The 23,415-nt window shown below is 49.0% G+C and overlaps 2 protein-coding genes across 2 annotated transcripts in view; one reads left to right on the plus strand and one right to left on the minus strand.

Moving 5' to 3' along the window:
• Positions 1-3,935: 3,935 nt before the first annotated feature.
• C24H1orf56 (chromosome 24 C1orf56 homolog) lies at positions 3,936-4,943 on the plus strand. Its single transcript, XM_074939011.1, has one exon. It carries the CDS (start codon positions 3,963-3,965, stop codon positions 4,941-4,943), a length of 981 nt encoding a protein of 326 aa, XP_074795112.1. The 5' UTR covers positions 3,936-3,962.
• A 4,403-nt stretch (positions 4,944-9,346) lies between these two features.
• Positions 9,347-23,415, minus strand: part of CDC42SE1 (CDC42 small effector 1) — a 55,098-nt gene continuing 41,029 nt past the window's right edge. The window contains exons 4-5 of the mRNA XM_074938138.1: positions 16,939-17,038; positions 9,347-15,294 (exon numbers count right to left, since the gene is read on the minus strand). Coding sequence (XP_074794239.1) covers positions 16,967-17,038 — 72 coding nt within the window. The 3' untranslated portion in view covers positions 9,347-15,294; positions 16,939-16,966. The remainder of the gene's footprint in view (positions 15,295-16,938; positions 17,039-23,415) is intronic.

Consider the following 23,415-nt stretch of genomic DNA (forward strand, 5'->3'; position numbering starts at 1 on the left):
TTTTCACACGCCTAGCCAGCACAACTGCGGCAGCCACACTGCGTAGTGCAGACTACGCTATGTCTACTCTACAGCGTCTACTGGCATCGTTTCTGTCGCTCGGGGTGTGACTAAACCACCCTCCAAGTGACACAAATTACACGGGCACAAGCATTCGTGGGCACAGCGCTCTGTCGGCGGGGGAGCGTCTCCCGCTGACCGGGCTTCGGCTGCTAGCAGAGGTGGTTTGAGTAGACCGCCAGGAAGACGCTCTCCTGTTGGCACAGAGCATCTTGTGCAGCCATGGCCTAAGTCAGAGTTAAAGCCGTTACAGCAGGCTGTGGAGGCAGCTGTAGCCGTCTAACTCAGGGCTTGTCTACACTGGAAATGCTAAAGCGGCACAGCTGGAGCGCTTCACTGTAGACGCTCCAGCGACGGGAGAGGTTCTCCCGGCAGCGCAGTTAATCCCCATCCCCGAGAGAGGCGGGAGCTAGGTCAACGGAAGAGCGCTGTCTACACTGGGGGCTAGGTTGGCTTAACAACGCCACTCAGCGGGGTGGATTTTTCACACCCCTGAACAATGGCGCAGTGGGTGACTTAACTTTGAGCGTAGGCCTGGCCTCATGCCTGTGCAGGAAGGGGAATATGCTATTCCAGTACAGTAGCTCCTCACTTAACGTCCTCCCGCTGAACGTTGTTTCAAAGTTACATCGCTGCTCAATTAGGGAACATGCTCATTTAAAGTTGTGCAATGCTCCCTGATAACGTCGTTTGGCTGCCTGCTCTGTCCACTGCATGTAAGATTTTGTGGAAAAGCAGCGACTTTACAAGGGAGCACTGCACAAGTTCCTCTTCTCTGCCTCCTCCCTCCCTCCCAGTGCTTCCCCCACTGCCAAACAGCTGTTTGGCGGCGCTTAGGACTTTCTGGGAGGAAGGGGGAAGAGCGGGGAAGCGCTGCGTCTCTGCTCCTCCCCCTCCCTCCCAGAAAGTCCAAAGCGCTGGGAGGGAGGGGGAGGAGCGGGGAAGCGCTATGTCTCCCCTCCTCTCCCTCCTTCCCAGAAAGTCCTAAGCCTGCCAAACAGCTGTTTGGCGGTGCTTAGGACTTTCTGGGGGCAGGATAGGAGTGGGGATGCGGCGTGCTCCGGAGAGGAGGTGGAGTGGGGGTGGGAAGAGGTGGGCCTGGAATGGAGCGGGGACAGGAAGAGGTGGGCCTGGAGCATCCCCCGGCAAAGTCGGCGCCTGTTCTCTGGATAAGCTGCCACTGCTGCTGCGAAGGTGCTTCCTAGCGTCCTGGCCTGCAGCGGGCTGTGCCTGTGTGAGTAAGCTGGGGCACTTCCCAACCACAGCACCGTACAGTACATAACGGCTTTTGTCTGCCCCCCCCCAAATTTCCTTGGAACCTAACCCCCCGCATTTACATTAAGTCTTATGGGAAAACTGGATTCATTTAACATTGTTTCACTTAAAGTTGCATATTTCAGGACCAGAACTACACCGTTAAGTGCGGAGTTAGTGTATAAGGCAGCTCTATACCAGTATACCTGTGGCCACATTGCGGGTGGTACTGGTATGATGATATCAGTAAAAAATTACACTCCTGATATAATTATATTATCAGCCCAAAAACTACGCGCACCAGGTCTCAAATTGCAAGCTACTAGGGGCAGAGACCTGCACCTTACTGCACTCCGTACATAATAAATTCTATTAACCCATCGGAGACAAGACAGCTATCCCCTCCACACTGGGATTTCACCGCCGGTCTACTTCTGTTTGTTTCCCGCCCTCTGCCCCCCAGTCTGCCTCCTGCTCCCCCAGTGCCCTGCTCCTCTCTCATTCTCCCCAGGGTCTCTGCTGCTCTTCACTGTGTTTTTTTGAAAAACCCACTAAGGCCTGGTTTCCACTTTAAATTTTTGCCAGTGTAGCTAATGTCAGGAGGGCAGAGGAAAAAACCACACCCCCAACTGCCATAGGTCTGCCAGCAAAAGCCCCAGTGTAAATGCAGAGAGACCAAGCCCTTGTGCCTGTATAGGTTATTCCCTTCAGGAAACTGCTATAAGCTATACCAGCAGAAGTATAAACTGCATCATTCCTCGGAGGGTTTGTGAGACAGCAATACCAAGAAACCCTTTCTAGCGTAGGCAACAACCTCAATGAGGTGGTGGCACTCTTATCACAAGCAGATGGCATTGATGCTTGAATAGGCTGGTTTCTGTTTGAATGTCGTGTAGCATGCACATATGGTTTTGTCCATCTACGTGCTCTGTGCAGAGCAGCTCAAACGCTGAGCATACTTTGCTGCATGCTAGGTGAAATCGGCCTGGATTTGAAACAGGCCTGAGCCCCAGTCCTTCGCTCTGCAAAAATACATGGCTGCAAAATGGCTTAATTTGGGTTAGAAAAGGAGGGGAGGCAGAGTAAATCACTGAGCATAGAGTTGTAAGGGGAGGGTCGCTCTCCAGGACCACTGAAACTGGGACCCTCGCGGGGGGTGGTTAGTTCCTGAGGGCTGGGCAATGGGCAAAGGCTGCAGCTGTGTGGCCTTTGCAGGAGCTGAGCTTGGCCTCTGTCACCCTGGGAACCTGCAAAGGGCACAGATGCCTTTTGTGCGGTTTGGTTAGAAAAGGCCACGTTAGAGCACACGGAACAAAACCAGCACCCGCTTCTCCCCCGCGGCACCCGGTACAGCGGCAGCTACATTGCCGCGCTCCCCCAGGACCCCTTGCAAATCTGCACCTCCACTCGCCGGCGCCCCCTGAAAAATCCACCACACCCCTCCCAGGCCCTCCTGAAAAGCCACAAATTCCCAGACCAGATGCCATCCTCCCTCCCCCGCCCCGTTCTGGTCCAGGCACCAAGCCAAACCTGCATCTGGGGCAATGCATACACCCTGCCGGTGCAGCAGGCTAAGGGTGTGCCACCTCTTCCCCCCCACGCCCCGCGGGTGCTGCCCTGCAAAATGCAACCAGCCCCCAAACCCCATGCCGTGCAAAGCAGCAAATGCCTCCTCCTCCTCGGTGCTGCCAGGCTTAACAGGCGCCATGCAACCCGCTCGCATACAAAACACGTGCAACTGCCTCCTTCTCCCCAGCGCTCGGCGGGGGGGAGGGTCTGTCCTCTACACCAGGGCTTGCAATGGTACCCCCCCCCACACACACTTATCCCGCAGCTGGGTGGGGCTCTGCCGGCTGCACCAGCTCTTGCAATGCGACCCCTCCCCCCACTTACCCCGCAGCTGGGTGGGGCTCTGCCGGCTGCACCAGGGCTCTGCCGGTGCAAAGCAGGCGCGTGCCTCCCCCGGGGCAGGCTCGCGCCCCGCCCAGCCAACGCCCCGCGCCCTGCGGCCCCCCCCCCCCCGCATTCGAACGACGCTCGGGAGCCTGGGGAAGGCAGCGGCCCCCCCTCCCCCCAGCAACAGCTTGTGGGAATCCAGCCCCCCCCTCGAGAGAGACTCTTCTCCCCCCTCCACAGAGTCTGGGGTCTCCCCTGAGCCCCCCCACAGCTACCTGAGGCCCCCCGCCCGAGACTCTGCCCCCCACAGAGTCTGGGGTCTCCCCTGAGCCCCCCAGTAATCTGAGCCCCCCCCCCAAGAGAGCGACTGCCCCCCACAGGGGCCTGGCCTGGCCTCTCCCCTGCATCCCCCCAGCAACCCGAGACCCTCCCCAAGAGAGCAACTCTGCCCCCTGGGGTCTCACCTGTGCCCCCCGCCCCCGAGAGAGCCCAGCCCCCTAGGAATCTGGGGGATCCCTTGCATACCCCCCCACCTGTCTGAGCCCTTCTGAGTGATATTCTGCCCCCCCCAAGCCTCTCCCCAGAGGCTTGGGAGCCCCAAGCCTTCCCAACTGCCTGAGCCTTTGAGAGAGTCTCTCTCCACCCACACCCCCCCCCCAACCCTCCTAGGAGCCTGGGGTCTCCCCATCCCCTGTGAGGTACTCTAGTCCCCTCCCAGAGGAGCCTGCGGAAAGGGGGGGGTTCACCCCCCCATGAGGATGGGGCTGCTCCCTGGTGCCCTGGCCTTGCTCCTGGCCCTGCAGGCGGCCTTGGCCCTGGCTGTAGGCCCAGGGGGGCGCAACCAGCCCCAAGAAGCCACTGCCCGCTCATCCTCCACCATGATCAGTGGCATGACAGCCCCGACCGCCATGGCGACACTCTCCGATGCCTTGGCTCGGGCCACCACGCCCGAGGTTGGTGGGCAGACCCTGGAGGCCTCAAGCAAGAAAGTGGTCACCCCGGGCAACGGTGTAGGCTATGAGTTCACCACGGCCAACGGTGAAGAGTATGAGGTCATCGCCGGCAGCAACGGAGGGTATGAGGTCACCACGGGCAACGATATCCTGAGCAACACCACGGGCTCTGGAGGAGTGATCGGCGTGAGAGACACCCACTACAAGTGGCTGGCGTGGAGCAAGTGGTATTGCAACTGTGAGATGGGTAGCATGTCCCGGGTGCGGGACATCGCCTACACGGTGCCCGGCCTGCAGCTAGATCCAGACGACTACAACGCCCTGCGCTTCCAGCGCATAGCTTGCAGCTACAGCCACTGCAAGTGCAGCCGCAAGCACCGTGAGTGCGACCATGCGAAGGTGACCTGCGATGCCCCCAACCTCTACCTGTGCGCTGTCAGGGATGTCCGGCGGGCCCGGTACCGCCAGGCTCGGCACTTCTGGATACGAGTCCGCATGGAGCTCAAGGGGCTGTGGAAGAGCATCCGAAAGGCCTTCTCCCAGCTCAAGGAGGTGAGGATGGGCTGGCGCTGTCACATGCCCATAGGAAGGGTGTGGAATGGAGGTTCGTGGACAAGGTATCCAGGCTGCATGGTCTGGGAGTACAGGGAAGCACAGGCAGGATATCCAGGATTCATGTGCTGGGAGTTTGGGAGCACACAGCCACAGAGCCCAGGGATGCATGGGCTGGGATTCTGGGTGTCAGGATGCATATCTTACAAGGCATTTTATGGGCGCTAAAGGAAGCATCTTTTAATCAACCTACTAAAATATTTCCGCCTCTGGTTTCCCAGTGCATCCTGTCGTCTGTGAATCTTTCAGATTCTAAATGTAAATGACCCTGCCTCCACCCAGGGGTCATTAGCAGGGGTCAGCATCTCTGCATTGATCTCTCTGAGCTAACACATTAGCTAGTAGCAATAGTAGGCTGCTATGCTCTAGGGCAGTGGTTCCCAAACTTGTTTCACCGCTTGTGCAGGGAAAGCCCCTGGCGGGCCGGGCCGGTTTGTTTACCTGCCCCGTCCGCAGGTTCAGCCGATCCTGGCCGCTCCAGCAGCTCCCATTGGCCTGGAGCAGTGAACCGTGGCCACTGGGAGCCCCGATCAGCCAAACCTGCGGATGCAGCAGGTAAACAAAGCGGCCAGGCCCACCAGGGGCTTTCCCTGCACAAGCGGTGGAACAAGTTTGGGAACCACTGCTTTAGGGGATCATACACTAGAGGGAGGTATGACACACTACTCTTGCCAGTGTGTTACCAAAGCGCTTCAAGGTAAGGGGTGCCTGTGTATTGCGTAGCCATGAGTGCATCAGTGTGCTGAACAAATGACACATAATTACAGTGATGCATTTAAAATCAAGGGAAAAAGACAGTTTGAAACAAGAATTTATATCAGGTCCAATGGTGGATTCAACCACTTCAATGGTTAACCAGCAAAATCACCAGGCATTAGCCTGCTTTGCTATAATGACTGTCAGTACATTCTGTACAGTACAGGCAATTGGTGGAATCAATTTTCTTTGAGCTGTTAATAATAATGGGCCTGATTGTAGGCGGTTAATCAGTTTTCACTTTGGTGGGTGTCTGCAGGAATGAGGGCAGAGTAAAAGCAATCCAGCCTTATTACTCCTGATTCATTCCAGTTGTTGAAGCTACTTATAATGGGCATAAGTTTCTGCAAGATGCATTTCTGAGATGCTGCAGGCCTCACTGTAGAAACACTATGCATTTGTTTAATGGGACACCCAGCATGAATGTTTGCAGGATCAGGGCCTATTTATTTTTAAATTTCTGAACATGGCCATTACATAATCTCTGGACAAAGCCTTCTTTAAATTAAAACTCACCAAAATTTGCTGACCCTAGTGATCATGTATTTCTGTGTTCCACCTCCTAGACTGTTGTAGGCATGCAAACTTTAAGCTGTTTAAGGAGGTTAGAATCTAATATTGTTATTGCGTAAAGTGAAAGAGGCACCAAATTAGCGTTTGATTTACATTTACACTGCAGCCTTGGCATTTACAACCCCTTTAAAGCCCATTTGCACTGCTAGAGGGATACAAATGGACCTTAATCAAATGAGACTCAAGCCTTTCTGATTTTTTTTATATGAACATGCATCTGTGATGGGTAGAGATGATATTTATATGTGAATTAAATACTGGTGCCAGGCGGTGTTGTGAAGGCCAAAAGTACAACTGGGTTCAAAAAAGAATTAGCTATTGATGGACCTCTCCTCCATAAACTTAGCTATTAGTCAAGATGGTCAGGCGGATGCAACCCCATGTTCCAGGTGTCCCTAAATATCCAACTGCCAGAACCTGGCACCCAGCGACAGGGGTGGATCAGTCGAACTTGCCCTGGTCTGTTCATTTCCTCTGAAGCATTTGGCACCAGCCACTGTTGGAAGACAGGATAGTGGGCTAGATGGCCCATTGGTCTGATCCAGCATGGCTGTTCATATGATGTTATTGTATGGCAGTAAAACATACATAGTTTTGTCGATTAGCAAGCTAAGCTAATGCTGTTTAATTGATTTTCTTTCTTCTCTAGGAACACAGCTGAAGATGAACTCCGTGTTCAGGGTTAAGCAGCTGCAGTCTCTGTTGTCAGCAGCTGGCAGTAGCACTCAATCGCGCTAGTGCCTCCAGTGAAATTTGTAGTAAATGCTCTTTACAAATCAGTATCTACTCCGGTGCTTTATTGGGAAAGTCCATTGTTTCTAAAGGTGAGTGTCATTTCAGCCCCTGTTCTGAGGCATGCTTTAACAAGAGAAGTCACGCTGACCTGGACAGAGAGTGGTTGGCAGTGCCACTGTACCCCAATTGCTTTCCTCGCCTCCCAACAGAGAACACAGATGGGATAGTGCGTCGGATGCTAGACTAGGATTTAGAAGACCTAGCTTCAAGTCCCTCCTTTGCTAGACATGGCCTTCAGCCTCTCTGTACCTCAGTTTCCCATTTGTACATTGGGGACAACAGGGCCACCCTACCTCACAGAGTGGTGTGAGGATAAATACATTAAACAGTGTGAGGTGCTCAGATACGTAGCTAAGCTAAAACACAGGATAAGCTGGTCTTCCCCCTCAGTTCGAAATAGCCAGTTGCTAAAGGTCAAAAGTTTTCAGCAGGTAGATCTGAAAAAGCCCTTGTAGACCATCTAGTCTGTTCCCCTGCGTGAACGAAATCGATTTTGCCTGTAGCGAACATAACAGTTAGTAACAGACTGATCTCGGCTTTTATAGCTTTAAAAAGAAAAGGGTTGTTACTTAAACATAGTGGAGTTACTGCCACTTGCACCAACACAGGGGTGGCTCTTCTGAAGTTAATATGAGGCTCCTTGTATAGGCACCTACGCTGGGGCTGGAGCTACAGGCTCCAACTTTCCAATGTGCTGGGGGATGCTCACTGCTCAAGCCCTGGCTCTGCCACAGGCCTTGCCTCCACTCCACCCCTTCCCACCCTCTCCCCTGAGCCTGCCATGCCCTCACTCTTTCCCCTTTCACACCCCCCCAGCCTCCTGCAGCCACAAAACAGCTGATCTGGAGATGCAGGGATGGAGGGGGAGGCGCTGATCGGCAGGGCTGCTGACGTATTACTGTGGCTCTTTGGTAATGTACATTGGTAAATTCCGGCTCCTTCTCAAGCTCAGGTTGGCCACCCCTGCACCAACACAATGCAGAACCACCAATGGAAGCATTATTGTAGGGCTGCTCATGAGTTCTTGGTGTCAACTTTAAGTACAGGGCAACAGGCCAAATTTTGGAGATCCCCAACTTGAACATTGTCACTTTTAAGTTGCAAGCATGCCGGTATCATTGTTGTTAGTAAAGTGTTAATAGTCCAGGTTATTTTCCACCAAAGTAAAGAGAAAGCACAGTTGAAATTGGCGCAGGATTAAAATGTTTGTGATAACCCCTCTTAATAGATTAAGGGCCTAATTCTGACCTCACCTTGATTTTACTAAAATTTTAGCTGGTGTAAAGAGTTTAGGGAGTCCATTAACTGCACGCATTTAATCAGCTCCAGTAATTCACAGCCAATGGTACTAGACTTTAGGGCATATTTGTTTAAAAACATTGCATGCAAATGTGTGTTGCTTGATAGATCAGATCTTTCAAAAATCCAACAGAGGAAATGGATGCTAGTATGATAAAGCAGGAAATGTTTATTGCCAGGAAGAGAACAAAATGGTTTGAAGGTCTAGATGTTATTTTATGGCACTTATATTTATTAATCTGATTCCCTACCCACCTCCATAGCTGATGCAACTGCCTTAGGTAGAAAGTCAAGGGAATTAGCAACATGCTGCTCCATTTATCACCTAAAGAAATCCCATTCTGTATCAGACTAGAAATAAATTGCAAATTTCTAACACGGTGGGTATTTCACCATTGGAACAACTCACTTAGGAACTGTTGGGTTGTCGCTCAGCAACAGGCATTGAGCCTTCTTGTGGATAGAAATTCTGGTTTTATATTGTTAGCAGGGTTAATGGGTTCCACTACTAAACCAATAACAGGAAATGAGCAGGGGGAGGTCTTCAGGATCGTTCTACAGTAGAATCTGAGTTACAAACTGACCAATCAATCACACACCTCATTTGGAATTGGAAGTACGCAGTCAGGCAGCAGCAGAGACGAAAAAAGGAACAAATACAGTACAGTACTGTGTTAAATGTAAACTACTAAAAATAAATAAAGGGAAAGCAGCATTTTTCTTACCTCCATTCCCAAGGAGTTTGTAACTCTGAGGTTCTACTGTATTTGCTCTGGTCTAGAAGGCTACCCTGCCTAGCATGACTCCCTTTTACAGCTTTTATTCCTTGTACAAAGCCTATGCCAGTCCTTGATTTAATTTAGATTTACCAGACCAATTAGTTTGTAGGTCAATCTGCAGTGGGGAGCAGGTAGGGGAAGCTGAGATGATGAATCTTTCATGAATGAGAATGTCACCTTTTTCATCCACCTGAGCATCTTATGTTCTGTATAAACATTTACTAGTAGGAACTGAAAATTATGGAAGAGTAGTTAAAGTTTATTTGTAAAGGGGGGGGGGCGGGAGACACAGAGGGACAGTCCAACCTTCCACTTTACAAAACATGATAGTCTCTCTTCATACAAGCAGTCAGACAAAAATCTTTAAACTTTTATTTTATTTTCAAACAAACACACACTGTGTAGGAAAAGTTAAGGTGTGTAAAAGAGAAAGAAGGCTATTTCTGTACAACTGTTCCACAGACACTCCCCCACCCCCATAAAATCCTTTTGCACAGAAGAATATAATTGTAAATTTTCTACAAACAGTGTCTCAGTACAGCAGAGATTATGATAAATACATTTCAGTGTATTTGGATTTATAGTAAGAGGGATGCACCGAATAGCTATCGCTATGGCTTCCCAGTGCTCAGTTTCTTTAGCCATGATACCTTTTCATATGCAATGCATTTCTTGCTTTAAAAAAAAATTTTTTTTTTTTAGGTAACATCAGAATAGCCCAGCTATTCTATCAGAGTGATTGTTTTCAACAGGCCAGCTGTGAAATCCATAGTTTGTGCAGGAGCTAGAATTTTACATCATCAACTTACTTATTTAAAAATCAAGTTATTGGAAAACTGAGCCAGATTCTTGTGATAAGTCCTGTGCTTTTTTTTTTTTCCTCTTTGCCAACAGTTGATCTTTTCCAAATTTATGATAGCTGAGTAAGTTCATTCAGCAAAGCATCCCTCCTTCTTACCCATTCTGCCATTTTTTTTTTTTTACTTGTGGCTTAAAAAAAAAAAAATTGAAAAAAAAAATATCCACAGATCCTCCATTTCTTGCACACCGCAAACTTCCATGGGAATTTGGGGCGCTCAAGTGATGGAGGTCCAGGACCCAGTTCTCCAAAACAGCCAGGAAGTAAAAGAGTTCTCCAGAACTCTTTCAGCAAAGAGAGGATTTAGCAGAGCAGAGAAAGCCATCAGGCTTCTGCAGCATTGAATGAGAGTTGTTTTTCAGGATTATTTTATCCACAGGGATTCTGGTCTCTGCCTAAGACTGTTCCAGATCTCTCTTTTCCATTTGATTTGCCCAATTGCTTCTGCTCATTGGGAAACTCTTGAGGATAAATAAATGCACAAGTACAGGTGCCTTGCTGCCTCCTACTCATGTGTGAAGAAATGTCCTTGTCATTCTCCATCATCCTGCACCATGTGCAGTTATTTAAAGCATGTAAAGTCACTGCCATTCTGGCAATATTTGCATTCATGTAAATGAGTGCACAACGTGCAGGACAGAGAATCAGGCCCCTCCTGCCTCTTGTGGCTTCAGGCTTTTAGTGCTAAAGCTTGTTCCCAGTGGCAAGACTCCCATTGACTTCAATGGGGCAGGATCAGGGCCTTAAAATGAGCATATCACACTTGGCCCTTGACTCCAGTAAGAGCGGGGTGCTTGTTAATGTCAATGGGAAGTTTGGTTCGCTTAAAGACTGCAGAATATTGGTCCTTACTTTGTTTCTCAGCGCAAACAGACATGCAGAGCATGGTAAGAAAGGGTTTAGCACAGATACCACGGACCAGAGAGGTTGGTAGGGAGGGGATGATTTTCATTTAATAGTGACCTGTCAGGTCAAATTGGGATCCAAAACTCAGGTTTTGTTTAAAAATAAGCTTTTAAAAACCAATATCCACCTGTAGATAGAAAATAAAATTTAAAAAATTGAAACAAAAAACAAAAACCACCACATAAACATTACATCCCCCTGCAGTATTTGGGTTGCAATACACTGCAGTGTTGCTAGTAGCAGTGAACATAAAACTGAAACTGACTAGAAACCAAAAGGGGAAAATGACCTATTTTCACTGTCAAAGCTGAGAGAAACATACAAAGTAATCAAAACTACATAAATAGTGAAATGTGAACTTGACTTTTAATTTTTTTTTCCAGTTACAATCATCTAACAATACAGAAATTCATGTTGTGAGGTTTTAAAATATGATTTAACCTGACAGTGATTTTTTAAAAAGTCACAGGGCCAGATTTGATTTCTATCAGCGGGGTATACCTGGAGCAACTCTTCTAGAGTCAGATGCCAGATCTGCAGCTGTGTGAGTGATCGAGATTAGGTTGTAACTGGCAGTTAAAATCTTCTTCTAAAAGCTTGCAAAAATAGATGTGCCTTTTGCAACAAACAAAATGGTGTGTTTCCTACTCTGTTGTGTGAAATGTCACCAATTCAAGGCCAGGTTCTGCCCTCATTTAAACTAGTGTAAATCCAGTGTGGTCATCGGTATTATTCTGGATTTTACACTGAGTTAGATGGAGGCACTCTGCATTTCCACAAATCTAAAAGGAGCGTGCTTGTTCCTCTGACTGGAACCTGGCCTGCTGACCAATAATGCCCCTTCACTTTGTAGGAACACTAGCAGGCAAACGAGATGCTTTTGCAACAGGCTTTCAGAGCCTCAGCTAAACAGTAGCTTTATGTAAGTTTCTAGCTTTCAATGTACAAACAGGACTAAAAAAATAAAAAAAATGCAGAGACTGTCAGGATCTGAACCGTACATCAGACAGACTCCAGTTCAGGGCAAACCATTTTAACCCCTCTTCACCTCACCTCAGTATGTGCTCATAGAAAGGATGGCAGCATCTCCATTTCGACAAACTGTTCCATGTCAACAAATGCATTTGGCAGTTCTAAAGACACCCTCCCTCAGGATAGCACAAAAGTTTTAGTTTCAGGTTTTGGAAAAACTGAATCAGCATCTGCAGTTCATTTATAAAATACCAAGGAAAGCAACACAGTACAGGAGGAAAATCAGTGGAAGAGCACGGACTAGCTTTCTGCAGAAGAACTGATTTATCTCCATAGGTCAGCTTTCACAGCTTCATCCAGAATATCTTCTGCTTTCAATGCAAATCAGGCCTAAAACTTTTCAGAAACTGGCCAAAAAGAGCGTAGCACATGAAGCAAAAAACAGAGAATGCAATACAGTTTCCTTCTCACCTTTGACCAGAGTGTGCATGTATATAGCTAAGCAACGATACACAAAGAGGTGTGGTTGCAATTTACTAACTCACAAGCATGTTGGGACATACAAATATGAAACAACTGGGAGCACCTACAGTTCCCAACACAAACTTAGATTATTTTTCCTAATTTTGGGGTGAATTTAATGCTGATAAAAAGGCACCAGATTGGGACCTTTGGAGACCAACGTCTTCCCTCCCACTGGGACAACAGCAAGGCAAGCTTCCCACAACACATAGCCCAGCTAGTGTCTTTCACTCTGCTCCAGAGGGGAATCCAGTTGCCGTAGCGCATTCAAACCTGCGCCTTGCCTTAGAGACTACCAGAAATCGTAATAGCAGTGTGTGTCACTGGGGCAGAGACTCACCAAACAGCTGTTAGATGGCTAACAATAGCTTTCCATGGCTACTGACATGGGCTGAATTTGTAGGAGCAGCCTAGAATTTAAGAAGCTCCGTATCCCACTACCAGGTCCCACAAGCCATCTGGCCCTTCACAAAACAAGGCTGTTTAAAAGGGGAGGCTAGCAAGCTCTGCAGTCCTTGGCTACTTCTCAGTTATCGTGCTCTCAATCCAAGCCACTTGGTAAACCACACTGATGTTTATACTCTGTACCAAACCATAGCAGCTCTTGTCCACTGTATCAATAACTTACTGTCACTCTCATTGATAGGAATCCTGAAACAGCTGTAGTGACAGTTAGCTGCACATCCAGTCAGGCCCCAATGATTCATTTGCTGTTCCAAGATTTAGTCCTTCCCCTTATGGCCGACATCCTGCTTTGTACAGCTATGGACCAAATTCTCTGCCAGCTTACATCCTGGGCAGCTCCTGCTCTCACGTGTACGGTCAAAAATCAAGGGTTACTGCACTGAGCTCAGTGGGAGTTACTCCAGTAAAGAGATGAATTGGGCCCATTGCCTGTAAGCCAAAGGTAATGGGGAGCAATGCCCCCCATAGATGAAAGACAAATCAGCTGCTTGCTCTTCTGGGGAATGTACCAGGGGACTAGTTTCAAAGGTGAACGTAGGGGAGAGATCCAGAGACGAACACTTTGAAGAGACTTTTCAATTCCCAGAGCATATTTCACTTAGAGCGAGTTGCTGTCAAAGCAGCCTTATTCCCCTTGGCTGTGGATGTGTTGGAATTGTTGCAGCAGGTGGTGTGTGCCTTATCCTTCAGGCCCCCACTTCTCATTATTGAAAGTTTTATGGTCACATTATTAAAAGCCTGCTCCGTAGCTCTTTGAAGCCAACAGGCTGTCCTCCTGTTCATCAACAGGCTTTGGACTGGGCCTTAAGAGAACAATTCTGACTGTATCCACAGTGACTTTGGATGGGATCAGTTCCTGGCATGGGTACACTTTAGAGGAAACATATTGCAGGTAGAGTTTCGTGAAGACAGATGCTCTCTCCTGGAGGACACCTCAATCAGAAAGAGGTAGTAACCGTAATTCTTCAGACGTGTTTGCGGGGGGATACTGAATCATCGCTAGGCGATTCACCTTTAGGGGTTTGTCTCTGGGGCTATTGTCTATTTCCACAGTATTAGAACAGTACTGCCGAGATATAGCTGAGGACTTCTAAATTAGCTTTCTGTCTTAAAACGGAAACAAAAACCCCACCTATGTGTGTGTTTGTACCACACTGGCATCTCTAACAGAAATATGGAGGAAGATCCCCTTTCAACCGTGACTGTAGTTTATACGCATCACCTCTTACAGGACTGGTCTTGTCACAGAAAACTGTTCCACACACTACATGAGACAGGTCTTAAAGCCGCAGGCCAAAGTTGTTCAAAAGTGACTTAGGATTTTAAAGGGGCTGTTTTTCAGAGGCGCGCCTCGCTTTCTGAAAATCAAGCCACATTAAGGTGTCTCCAAACTGAGGCACCTGAAGATCACTATTCAGTTCTGAAGATATTGGCCATTAATATGTCCTCCTAAGTACGCTGTTGATTGCTGTGTTGTGCATTTCATCGTGCACCTGAAGAAGTATCGAGACCACTGGGTAAATCCATTCCTTCTAAAAGTCCTGTTATATAGCACAGACAGCTCTTTGCAGAATGCTAATCCTCACAACATCCCTGTGAGGTAGGCACGTTATTATGAGCTGGGGAAACCGAGGCAGGGAGGCCACCCTTTTGAAAAATAGTCTACTAACTTTGGGTGTTCAACTTCCGACATCAAGAGCCTGATTTTCAGCTGGGCCACGTCCCCGAACTTCAGAAGCTTGGCACCTGTGAAAATCAGCCCCCGAGGTGCCTCCAAGTTGGGCACCCAAAATTGGTGGAGACCTTTTAAAACGTAGGCCTAAGGCCTTGACTCGGGAAAGCACTTAAGACCAAGCTGCAAGAGGAATCTAAGTCAGAGGCAGGACTAGCACTCGGGAGTTCCGCTCTCGAACAGCTAGACCCTCTATCGCTCACGAATATTCCCATCTTAAAGCTCGGCTAATTAAGTTGTATAGAGCCACGGACATCAATATTTTCTGGTTCTATTAAAAACCAGTTAAGCCGAACACATTGGTGTTAAACGAGTGTTTTGCTCTGACAGTGATCCTGATCATCAGCCCCTAAATTGGATCAAATTCCAAAGAGGAAATCATATAGCTTGAAGACCAGCACATCTTTTAGCAATGTCCTTTCCCCTCCCACTGAAGGTGGGACCAAGCGATGCTCTGACAGTTTCATGGGCTGATTTTTGATTCTTCACGGCAGCGCTGAAAGACTGTTGAATAGACTGGTGCTTGGCTGTTATTTTTGTGCTTATAGTCAGGAATAGAGTTAGAGGGCTCTGAAAAAAAACCAACAACAACCGCAAAACACAAGCTGCTGGGATTCACATGGGGGGGGGGGGGGAGCCATTAGGAGAGGAGCTTTCAGTATTAAAAAAAGAAAAAACCCACATTGCACTTTCAATGAAACTTATTAGATGCTGAGAAAACATGTAAAAAAAAAACAAACAAAAACAAAGTTTGGGATCAGTTTGCATAAGTTATTGAGTGAATAAAGCGCTAAATATTTGTATTTCCACCTGTCTGGCAAACAGGCAATTCAAGTGTGGGCTGTTGATGTAGCCTGGAACCTGCAAAGTGAAACAGATTAAAGTAAGGGTTAAAATGTGGTGGCAGAGAAGAAGAGTGAATTGCTAGAAGTGGGTGAATTTCATCCCTGTGCAGAAGGTCAGCACAAGGGCTTATGCGCCACTTAAACCAATCTTGCCTGGAGTCTGACCTGCCCCTAGAGTTGGTGAAGACACAAAGGACTAGCCAGAGAGCATGGACAGGCTTATCAGTTACAGTGGCAGTCTTTAAAAATGAAAGCGGACATCTCTAGCGCTTATGCTTGAGAAGCAAACTTTCTAAATGTGACCAGAGCATCTGTCTGCCTGAGTTTGCAGAGAGCTGGAAATGCTCTCTCAGATTTGTCTGTGCTGGTGCTAACTCGGATGCCAAGGAAGATACTCCAGATGGCAATATCATTAACTATTTCACTGTTCAAAGCATGTAAGAAAGGAGAAGGTGCATGGGACATGCCAGAGACTAGACTTGGGGAAACAGATGTCTGCATTAAGTTATATCTGCCTTTAACGCCAGCTGAGGGTGGGGTACAGATACGGAAGAGTGTGTGTTTGATTTGGTTACTGAAGGGGCAGGATTTCAGCTTCCAAAAGTTTGGGAATTGCTGACTGGAGCGGTGCCTGGGGCCTTGTGCTGATTTTCAGCAGAGGGATGAATTTCACCCCCTATAAGAAAGGAACTTAGGAGGTGGCATATGGTTTGGTCTTTTATTTTCCCCCCAGCTTTATATTATGATCTAAGCAGTTTGTAGGGGTGTGCTTTCTCTGTTCATCTGGAGATCGGACTGCTGGAGTAATCATATGAAATGATTAGGACGGAGCTGGGGAGGATTATATTTTAAGGCCAAGCTTTTCAGAAGTACCCAGCCCAACTTGAGATACTACGAAGGTGCCCATTTTACTTTTAAAAGGTGAGGGTCCCGCAGATTCTGAACAGCCACACCCCCTTTAGGGTATATCTACACTGCACACTCAGCCCGGCCGCTGACTCGGGTTTGAGCCCAACCTGCCCTCCCCGCAATCCACTCCCAAATTAGTCTGACTTGGGTCAGCCAGCACTCAGGATCCAGGTACTAGGACTCTGCCAAGGAGGGTGGGTTAGAGCCAGAGTCCCACTGTGACTCAGGTCAGCTCAAGCTGCAGACTCGAGTTAGAAGGTCTGCGTAGTGCAATATGGACACATTAAACACGGCTGTGAGACCTGGGTCCGTGAATTATAAGCCCAGGTTTACAGTGCAGTGGGGACGCTCAATTACGGGCTTGGAAGCACTGAGCCCGCAAGCCCAGATCCTGCAGACTTGGGCTAACTGTGCGATGTAGACATACCCTTAGAGTGCCTCAAGTTGGACAGCCAAAAATTAAGGCATCATCCAAGATCACTGGGCATTTGGAAAGTCTCAACCTACAGGTTCCAAGGCTGGGATTTCAGTGAGATTCAGGCCTCAAACCCCAGCCCTAATGTGAAACCTACCGGACCTCAGTGTGTAATGCCTACTAGCAGTAAACGGAAAAGTGATCAGTCCAGCGACTGACTGATTTTACATCTGGACCTAATCAGATTAATTGATTGAGATAGTATGTTCTGTGCAGTCATCATGCCGAAGGGGAAATTTCCTCTTCCAAAATTCACAGAGATAGCAAGGTACTTACACTCTGTTGCTACACTCCACTGCTAGAGCTACAAAACTCTGGAGCTACTCCATTGTCTCTCCCGTCCGCCTTTGGATCTCATCTCTTGAACAGCGCCTGTCTGCAGAGAGCGAGAGCGAGAGAGAGAGAGAGAGCGCGCAACTTAAAACATGGTCATTTAAAACTGCGCCTCTAGGATATTTTTGTGCAAAGGGGTAGAACATTTGTGTTAGTGACGGCCTAGCTAAGAACTGCTACCAAGCTGTACTGCGCATGGATTAGAAAAAGCTGCACTGAAATCAACCAGCATCTACTGAGAATGTGTTTTTGGTCGCCTGACAAAGGTGCCATGGAGTGGTTTGAGCTGAGTTCTGCAAGTTAGAACTCCTGAATTCCTTCCTTCAGGCTACAGCAGGGCATGTAGGCTAGTTGAGAGGCGGGAGCTTAGAGTGACAATTCCTGGGTTTCATACCCAACTCTATGAGAGAAGTGTGGTCCCATGGTTAGAGCAAGAGGCATTGGGAGTCCAGATTCCTGGGTTCTAGCCTCAGCTCTGCCACCGATTTGCTGTGTGATCTTGGCTAAGTGATTTTCGCGTGGCACAAAGATGGGGGATAGATAGTGCTGCCTTACCTGACAAGGTGGAAGACAGGCAGCACCAGAGAGTTTGCTTCCAGGCCCTTCATGTTGGAGAGGAGCATAAAGGGAAAAATCTGCATCCCTTCTCCCACTGGGAGTTTCCCTCGTCTGGGCAAGAACGCAAAGGACACAGAGGAGCCCTAATCATGGAGCTCGGAGGTGGTGGGGTGTCTTTAGCAAGGCCATAGCTGGCTTTCCGCAAAGGGGTTCTCTGGCTCTGTGGGATCTCAGATATGCCCTCTCTGGTTCCTATCCTGCCCTACATGCCAGATGGCTTCTCTGCTCGGTTGCATGTGTCATTTCCCACCCTGCCACTGCATCAAGAGAACCCTGGATCTGGCAGCCACTCTAACACATGGCTCACTACAAGCACCGAGGCTGTCTGCTCAATCGGAGGATCTTTGCTACCGAGCTATGGTGGGAGAAGAGACACTGGCTGTTTGTTTCCTGCCCCTTCTGTGCTCAGTGCCTGGTCCAGTTCCTGTCTGGCTTTTCCCACCTGCCAGGGCAGGGCTGGCTGGGGCTCTTTCTTAGCACACCACCCGGGTGCTGCTGGGACCGGAAAGCATTTCTGCATATAGTGTCCACTTAAATCAGGTTTAAGGGTGGAAGGTGAGATGGTATATCAGGAGGATGCGATTTTAAAGCCCAATATCCCAACCCACCTGCACCCCTCTCTTGGGAGTCTGATGGGAGAAAGAGAGGGTGCTCTAGTGACGCAGTTTCTCCTTACCCTCCACCTAGCTTAATGTGGCGGTGTTGGATTCATCTCTTCTCCTCCTGCATCCTAGTTTTGTGTCTCCTGCCACTTCTCTCCCCTCAAAATTCAGGCAGCTGCTCATTAAGCTCAGCCAGCTGAGATGTTGCTTATGTTTTATGCTGGTGGATCTTAGAGAATAAGTGCTGAACAAGGAGATGCCATCCAACTTATTGCAGAGCCTGTGATATTCCTTTAATACCTTCAAGATGTACCTGCCTGGCTTTGTTTCTTCAGCTGCAAGGGAGCCATATAAGCACCATTAACCCTGGGTCATGGTCGTAGACCCCAAAAGAGATTGTTAGCAGGCTAACCAACTTTGTTCAGCATTAACATTTCTGCACATTTCAGGAGAACCAATGACCACAGCAGACAGAACTAGCCATCAGGACTCCTGGGTTCCATTCCCAGGTCTGGGAGGGAGCAACATCTAGTGGTCAGAGCAGTTGGGCCTGGGAATGGAACTCAGGAGTCCTGACTCCCAACTCTACAAATGTGTGAATGCGGCAAGTCACTTCCTCTCTGTAGCCCATCTATAAGGGGAGGCGGGAGGGAACGGGTCACCACAGACCCTCCTTGCAGCTGAGGGGATTGGAGGCAGTCGTTCATTCCTGTTTGTAAAGCGCATTGAAATCATCAGCTAGGGAAGCACCACGTGAAGATAAATGATTAGCATCAGTGCAAAGCCATTGACCGAAAAAGCCCAAACTTTGGTTCCTCTAGAAGGAAACTCCAGTATGAAGGTCACTTGCAAAGAGACCCTGGGATTTTTAGTGCCAGCTGCACTACGTTCTGAGTGAATTCACTGCCATCATTCACCACCCTTTTTCAGCGCACACTGTGTCAGCATGCCTGGCAAAGGCAGGCTGGATCCCAAGGAGAATTATTCATGGACTTGTGCTTTCTCTCTCTATGCTTCCAGGCCCCACCCTTGGAGTTAAGCAGGTTTAATGAACTGGGCAGGAGCAACCTGGCAAAATACAACTCGTCCTCAGGCTGACCTGACACTCGCAAGTGGAAAAAGGAGTTATGTAACTGCTGCCCCCACCCTAGCTGCCCCCTCGGCTAGCTGCCGAGCGCCTTCCCTTCTCATGGGAGGTGAGGGCACTCGGAGCCATAGGGGAAGCGCAGAGCACCTGGCAGGATCAGATCCCAGCAGAACTCCAACTAAGAGAATATAAGGCAGCCAGGCAGCACCCTATAAGCCTGGGCAGAGCATGTGCCAATCTGCTGAGTTAACTTTGACCACATTTGTGTTTGCAGCACGTCTCCGCCTTGCTGCAAAACAAGATTATACTGGCTCCAGCCGAATCCGTGGGTTAGCTGCCTCCGCCCAGTCCCAGCACGGCCTTAACTGTGGCCTTTCTTGCAGGCGGACCTATTCTATCACTTCCCCCAAGTGAAACTGTTTGATCATAAAAACAAACATGCCCGGTTAATCCCCAGTCTTAGGGTTCATTAGTTACGCTCAGACCCTCCAAGCCCAGTTCCCACAACTCCACCACCCTCCCCGCCACCACATACCCGAGAATAAAGATCAGGCCCAGTTATCTTTTGGCCAGCGCATCTGCCTTTGCACAGCCCATACCCAACGCTTCCCAACCTTTGGCCTCTGCCTTCCCTGGGGCTGCTTCTGCAAGATGCTAAGGGACTTGGACTTGGGCAGCCCTGAGGGGGAAAGCGCTGCTTCTTTCCAGCCGCTGGCTGCGCAGCTGCCCCTGCTTCTCCTGAGTCCTCCGGCCCGTGCTCTCAGGGCCACATTCTGAAAGGGGCTTTGGAGCTGCAGGCCAGGGCCCCGGGGAATCGCAGCTCCCAGAATAGTGGCCATGGGGGTGGTGCTGCACTGCGCAGAACCACCTGCACACCCCCTGCACCAAACAGGAGCTGCCCCAGGTAAGTGCTCTGCACCTCCTACCTGCCCCAGCCCTGAGCCTGCTCCCGCACCCCCACCCTGAGCGCCCTCCCACACCCTAACTCCCTCCCAGACCCCGCACCCCACCCTGAGCACCCGCTGTATCAAAGTGTTAAACCAAGATTTTCAAAAATAATAAAGCATATTCAAATCACATTGCTCTCACTAAAAATATTAATATTTTTTTTTAGGGAGAACAAAAAGGTTTTTTGTACCGTTAAATTTTAAAAAATTATTTCATTTTTATAATTTCTATTTTGTGTGTATGTTTGTAATTTACACAGTATATTAGTACATGTATATAATTTATACATAAATTATATATATATTATATATATTGGGGGTGCGTGCTCAAAAATTTTTACTGATAGGGGTGCGCGATCAAAAAAGTTTGGATACCACTGATCTAGAGCATACCAACTGGGATGGGGGCTGTATGAAATCAGAGGATACCTTCTTTAACATTGTCTTTCAGTGACCTGAACCAAGAGGGAAGGTCCCCCACAGTCAGGAATGGAGACAGTGGAATAAGAGAGAGTTCCTGAAGAGGCTGCAAAAAGAGGATAGTAGTTTGGCCATAAAAATCCGTGAAGTGGCAAAGGAGAAATGGAATTAATCCAGGGCAGTCTCCTGCATGGTGCAGGCCAGGAGGTCAGACTAGATGATCGCGGTGGTCTCTTCTGGCTTTAGAATCCAAGAACCTGTGAATGGTGCTGACGTCAGTCACTGGTGGAAAGAGCCACCTGGGAACCTCTGTAGTTGGATTCCTTATCCTTGCTCAGGTAGGACTGGCTTCTTTGTTTTACACGGGGTCCCATAAATCAATAGAAGCTGGGTGATGGGCTGGAGTTGGTGCTGGGCAGCACCTTGTTAAAGTTCTCAGCAGATTGAAGGACAGTTTTCCTTGTTCTGAATGATAAAAGGTCCCATTGAACCATCTCTGCTAGGTCTGATTGCCTTGAGGCCCAAGCTTCTTCTGAAGAGTAAATGTTATGCCCTTGGAATACACCAGCTTACGCGCGCGCATGCACACACGCTCTCTCTCTCTCGGAGGATCCTCTAGATTGCCTACAGGGTCTTCACTTCACTGAGCCCTGCTTGTACCCCATTCCCATCTCAAACCACTCTGCTTTCTGTGCACTCAGTACGTTGATCATGGGAAAACCTAGAGGGGTTCCAGAGAAAAGCACTTCATACCTGTTTGTTGGCCCAGCCCTGTGGCTCTCTTCCTTGGCTGTGGTTCCCAGGAAGTGTTTTTGTTTAAGTGAGAAAACAAATGAGAAGAGTCAGTGGCAGTGGTGCAAAGAAAATCCAGGAGTCCAGAATCCCAGTCCACACTCTGAATGGACTCAGGAATGTGGACAACTAAACCCAGAGCCTCAAAAGGAGTAGTCAGCCATGCAGAAAGAGTTGCTCGGGCCCGCTCTGTCCAAGTGCATTTAGAGGAGAAGAAAAAAAAAAAAAAAAAAAAACCTACAGCTGACCCATCACATTACCTTTGTTGTGAAACTCCCTCACCCTCGAGCCTGCCAAATTAAACACCCTGCTGCTAGGATTTGCAAGTCACAGTCAAGAGCGATTTCACCAAGGCTGCGAGCAACTTCCCGTCAGCTGCAGGAAGGACACCCAACATGTCACAACAAATATCTCCTGTGTCGCTCTTCAGAACGTGACACTCTCCTCCTCCAGGAAGCTTGGTGGCAAAATGTTTACTGCTGGGGGAGCGTGGTGGGGAGGGAAATGCCCCCTTCTTCTCCTTTACAGGTCATGGCTTGAAACTACACAGCCAGCACAGTAACAGCCATGACAATGGTCAGCGGGGATCAATGCAGCACTGGCAGCTGTCCCACGGAACCGCTCCTTCAGCGGACAGTGCCCGATCTAAGAGAACACCACACTGGCAGCGTGGCTGAAGCCTGTGTGTCCACCGAACAAGGGACACCAGCCTTGATGGCTTCCCCCTCCATCCTTGCTCAGTACTGACCTGCGAGGCTGAGAATTTGGGGTCCATTCAGTCCGTGGCCTATGCTGCCATCAGCACTAGTGACACTAGGTTTTGTTATAGGGATCCTTGTGCTCCAAGACCTGACTAGAGCCACCAGCTCCATCCGCATTGGAGCTACCAGTCAGCTGCCTGCAGCCAGTCGCCACCACCCAGGACTGGATTTGAACCGATGATCCAGCGGGGATAAGCCTCGTCACCTACGTTTCCTTGAACCACCCAGTTCGGAAGGGAGACACCTCTGAAGTCACCCGGGTGCAGCAGTAGTGGCTGGTTCTACCCATGCAGAGTCAGTGCGACGTGCACAGGGTGTGGAGCACTGCGGCTATTCTCGGTGCCGTTACCATTCTAAAGCAAACATGCGCTTGTGAGGACAGACCAGAAAAAGGACTTTATGGGCTGCCTCTTTGGGAAAGCCCCTGTAGATTTTTCTGCTGTGAGTGGATAGGTTGCTACCTGAGCATTATCTCCGTCTTGCCGATAGAGAAAAGGAGGCTCAGAAAGGTGAAGTGCTCAAGCCAGTGGCAGGGCAGAGATTCCCAGGACTCCAGACGCCCACTCCTGTGCTTACTCCATTCGAGGAAGCCATATCTGTGCAGCGCAGGGACTTCTTGCCAAAGCAGAGAATCAGCGTCTAACGTGGCGCGTGGCTTTATGCCACAGAGAAGCCTGTGAAAGCCGAGAAGCCCCAAAGTCCAGAAGGATGTGAGAGAATCTGTCTTCCTGATGCAAATTGTACTCCAAGTTCCAGAGCCACATCTTAGTTAAGTGCCGCTGCTTAGGTACGTGCGAGCTTCTGCCCTGGCGAAGGCACATGCCATGCTGCAGGGAGGCAACGTTTCCTGATGCCGTGCTGTGGTGCTTGATGAATCCAGGCTTTGGGAATTGCAGTGAGCACTTTAGAAGAGAGCACAGGGCACTTGGACGTAACAGCTGGGGCACAATGAGGCTCTTACGTAAAGATTTCCACTGCTTAAATAACGCAGACCAGAACATTGCAAGAGGCGCAGACATACAGGCAGAGAGAATGCCAGGCAGGAGGAACAGACTCAAGAAAGCAGCAAGGGTAAACACTCCTGGGCATTTACTCTCGTCAGTTTGGGAGTCTGGCTGCCATTAGAAGCTGCCTTTTTCCCAGTGTGATACCACAGCAGCTGCAATCAGCTGGGGTGCTCAAGCTAACAGCCT

Source organism: Natator depressus, chromosome 24, assembly GCF_965152275.1.
Source record: "Natator depressus isolate rNatDep1 chromosome 24, rNatDep2.hap1, whole genome shotgun sequence".
Classification (NCBI taxonomy): Eukaryota; Metazoa; Chordata; order Testudines; family Cheloniidae; genus Natator; species Natator depressus.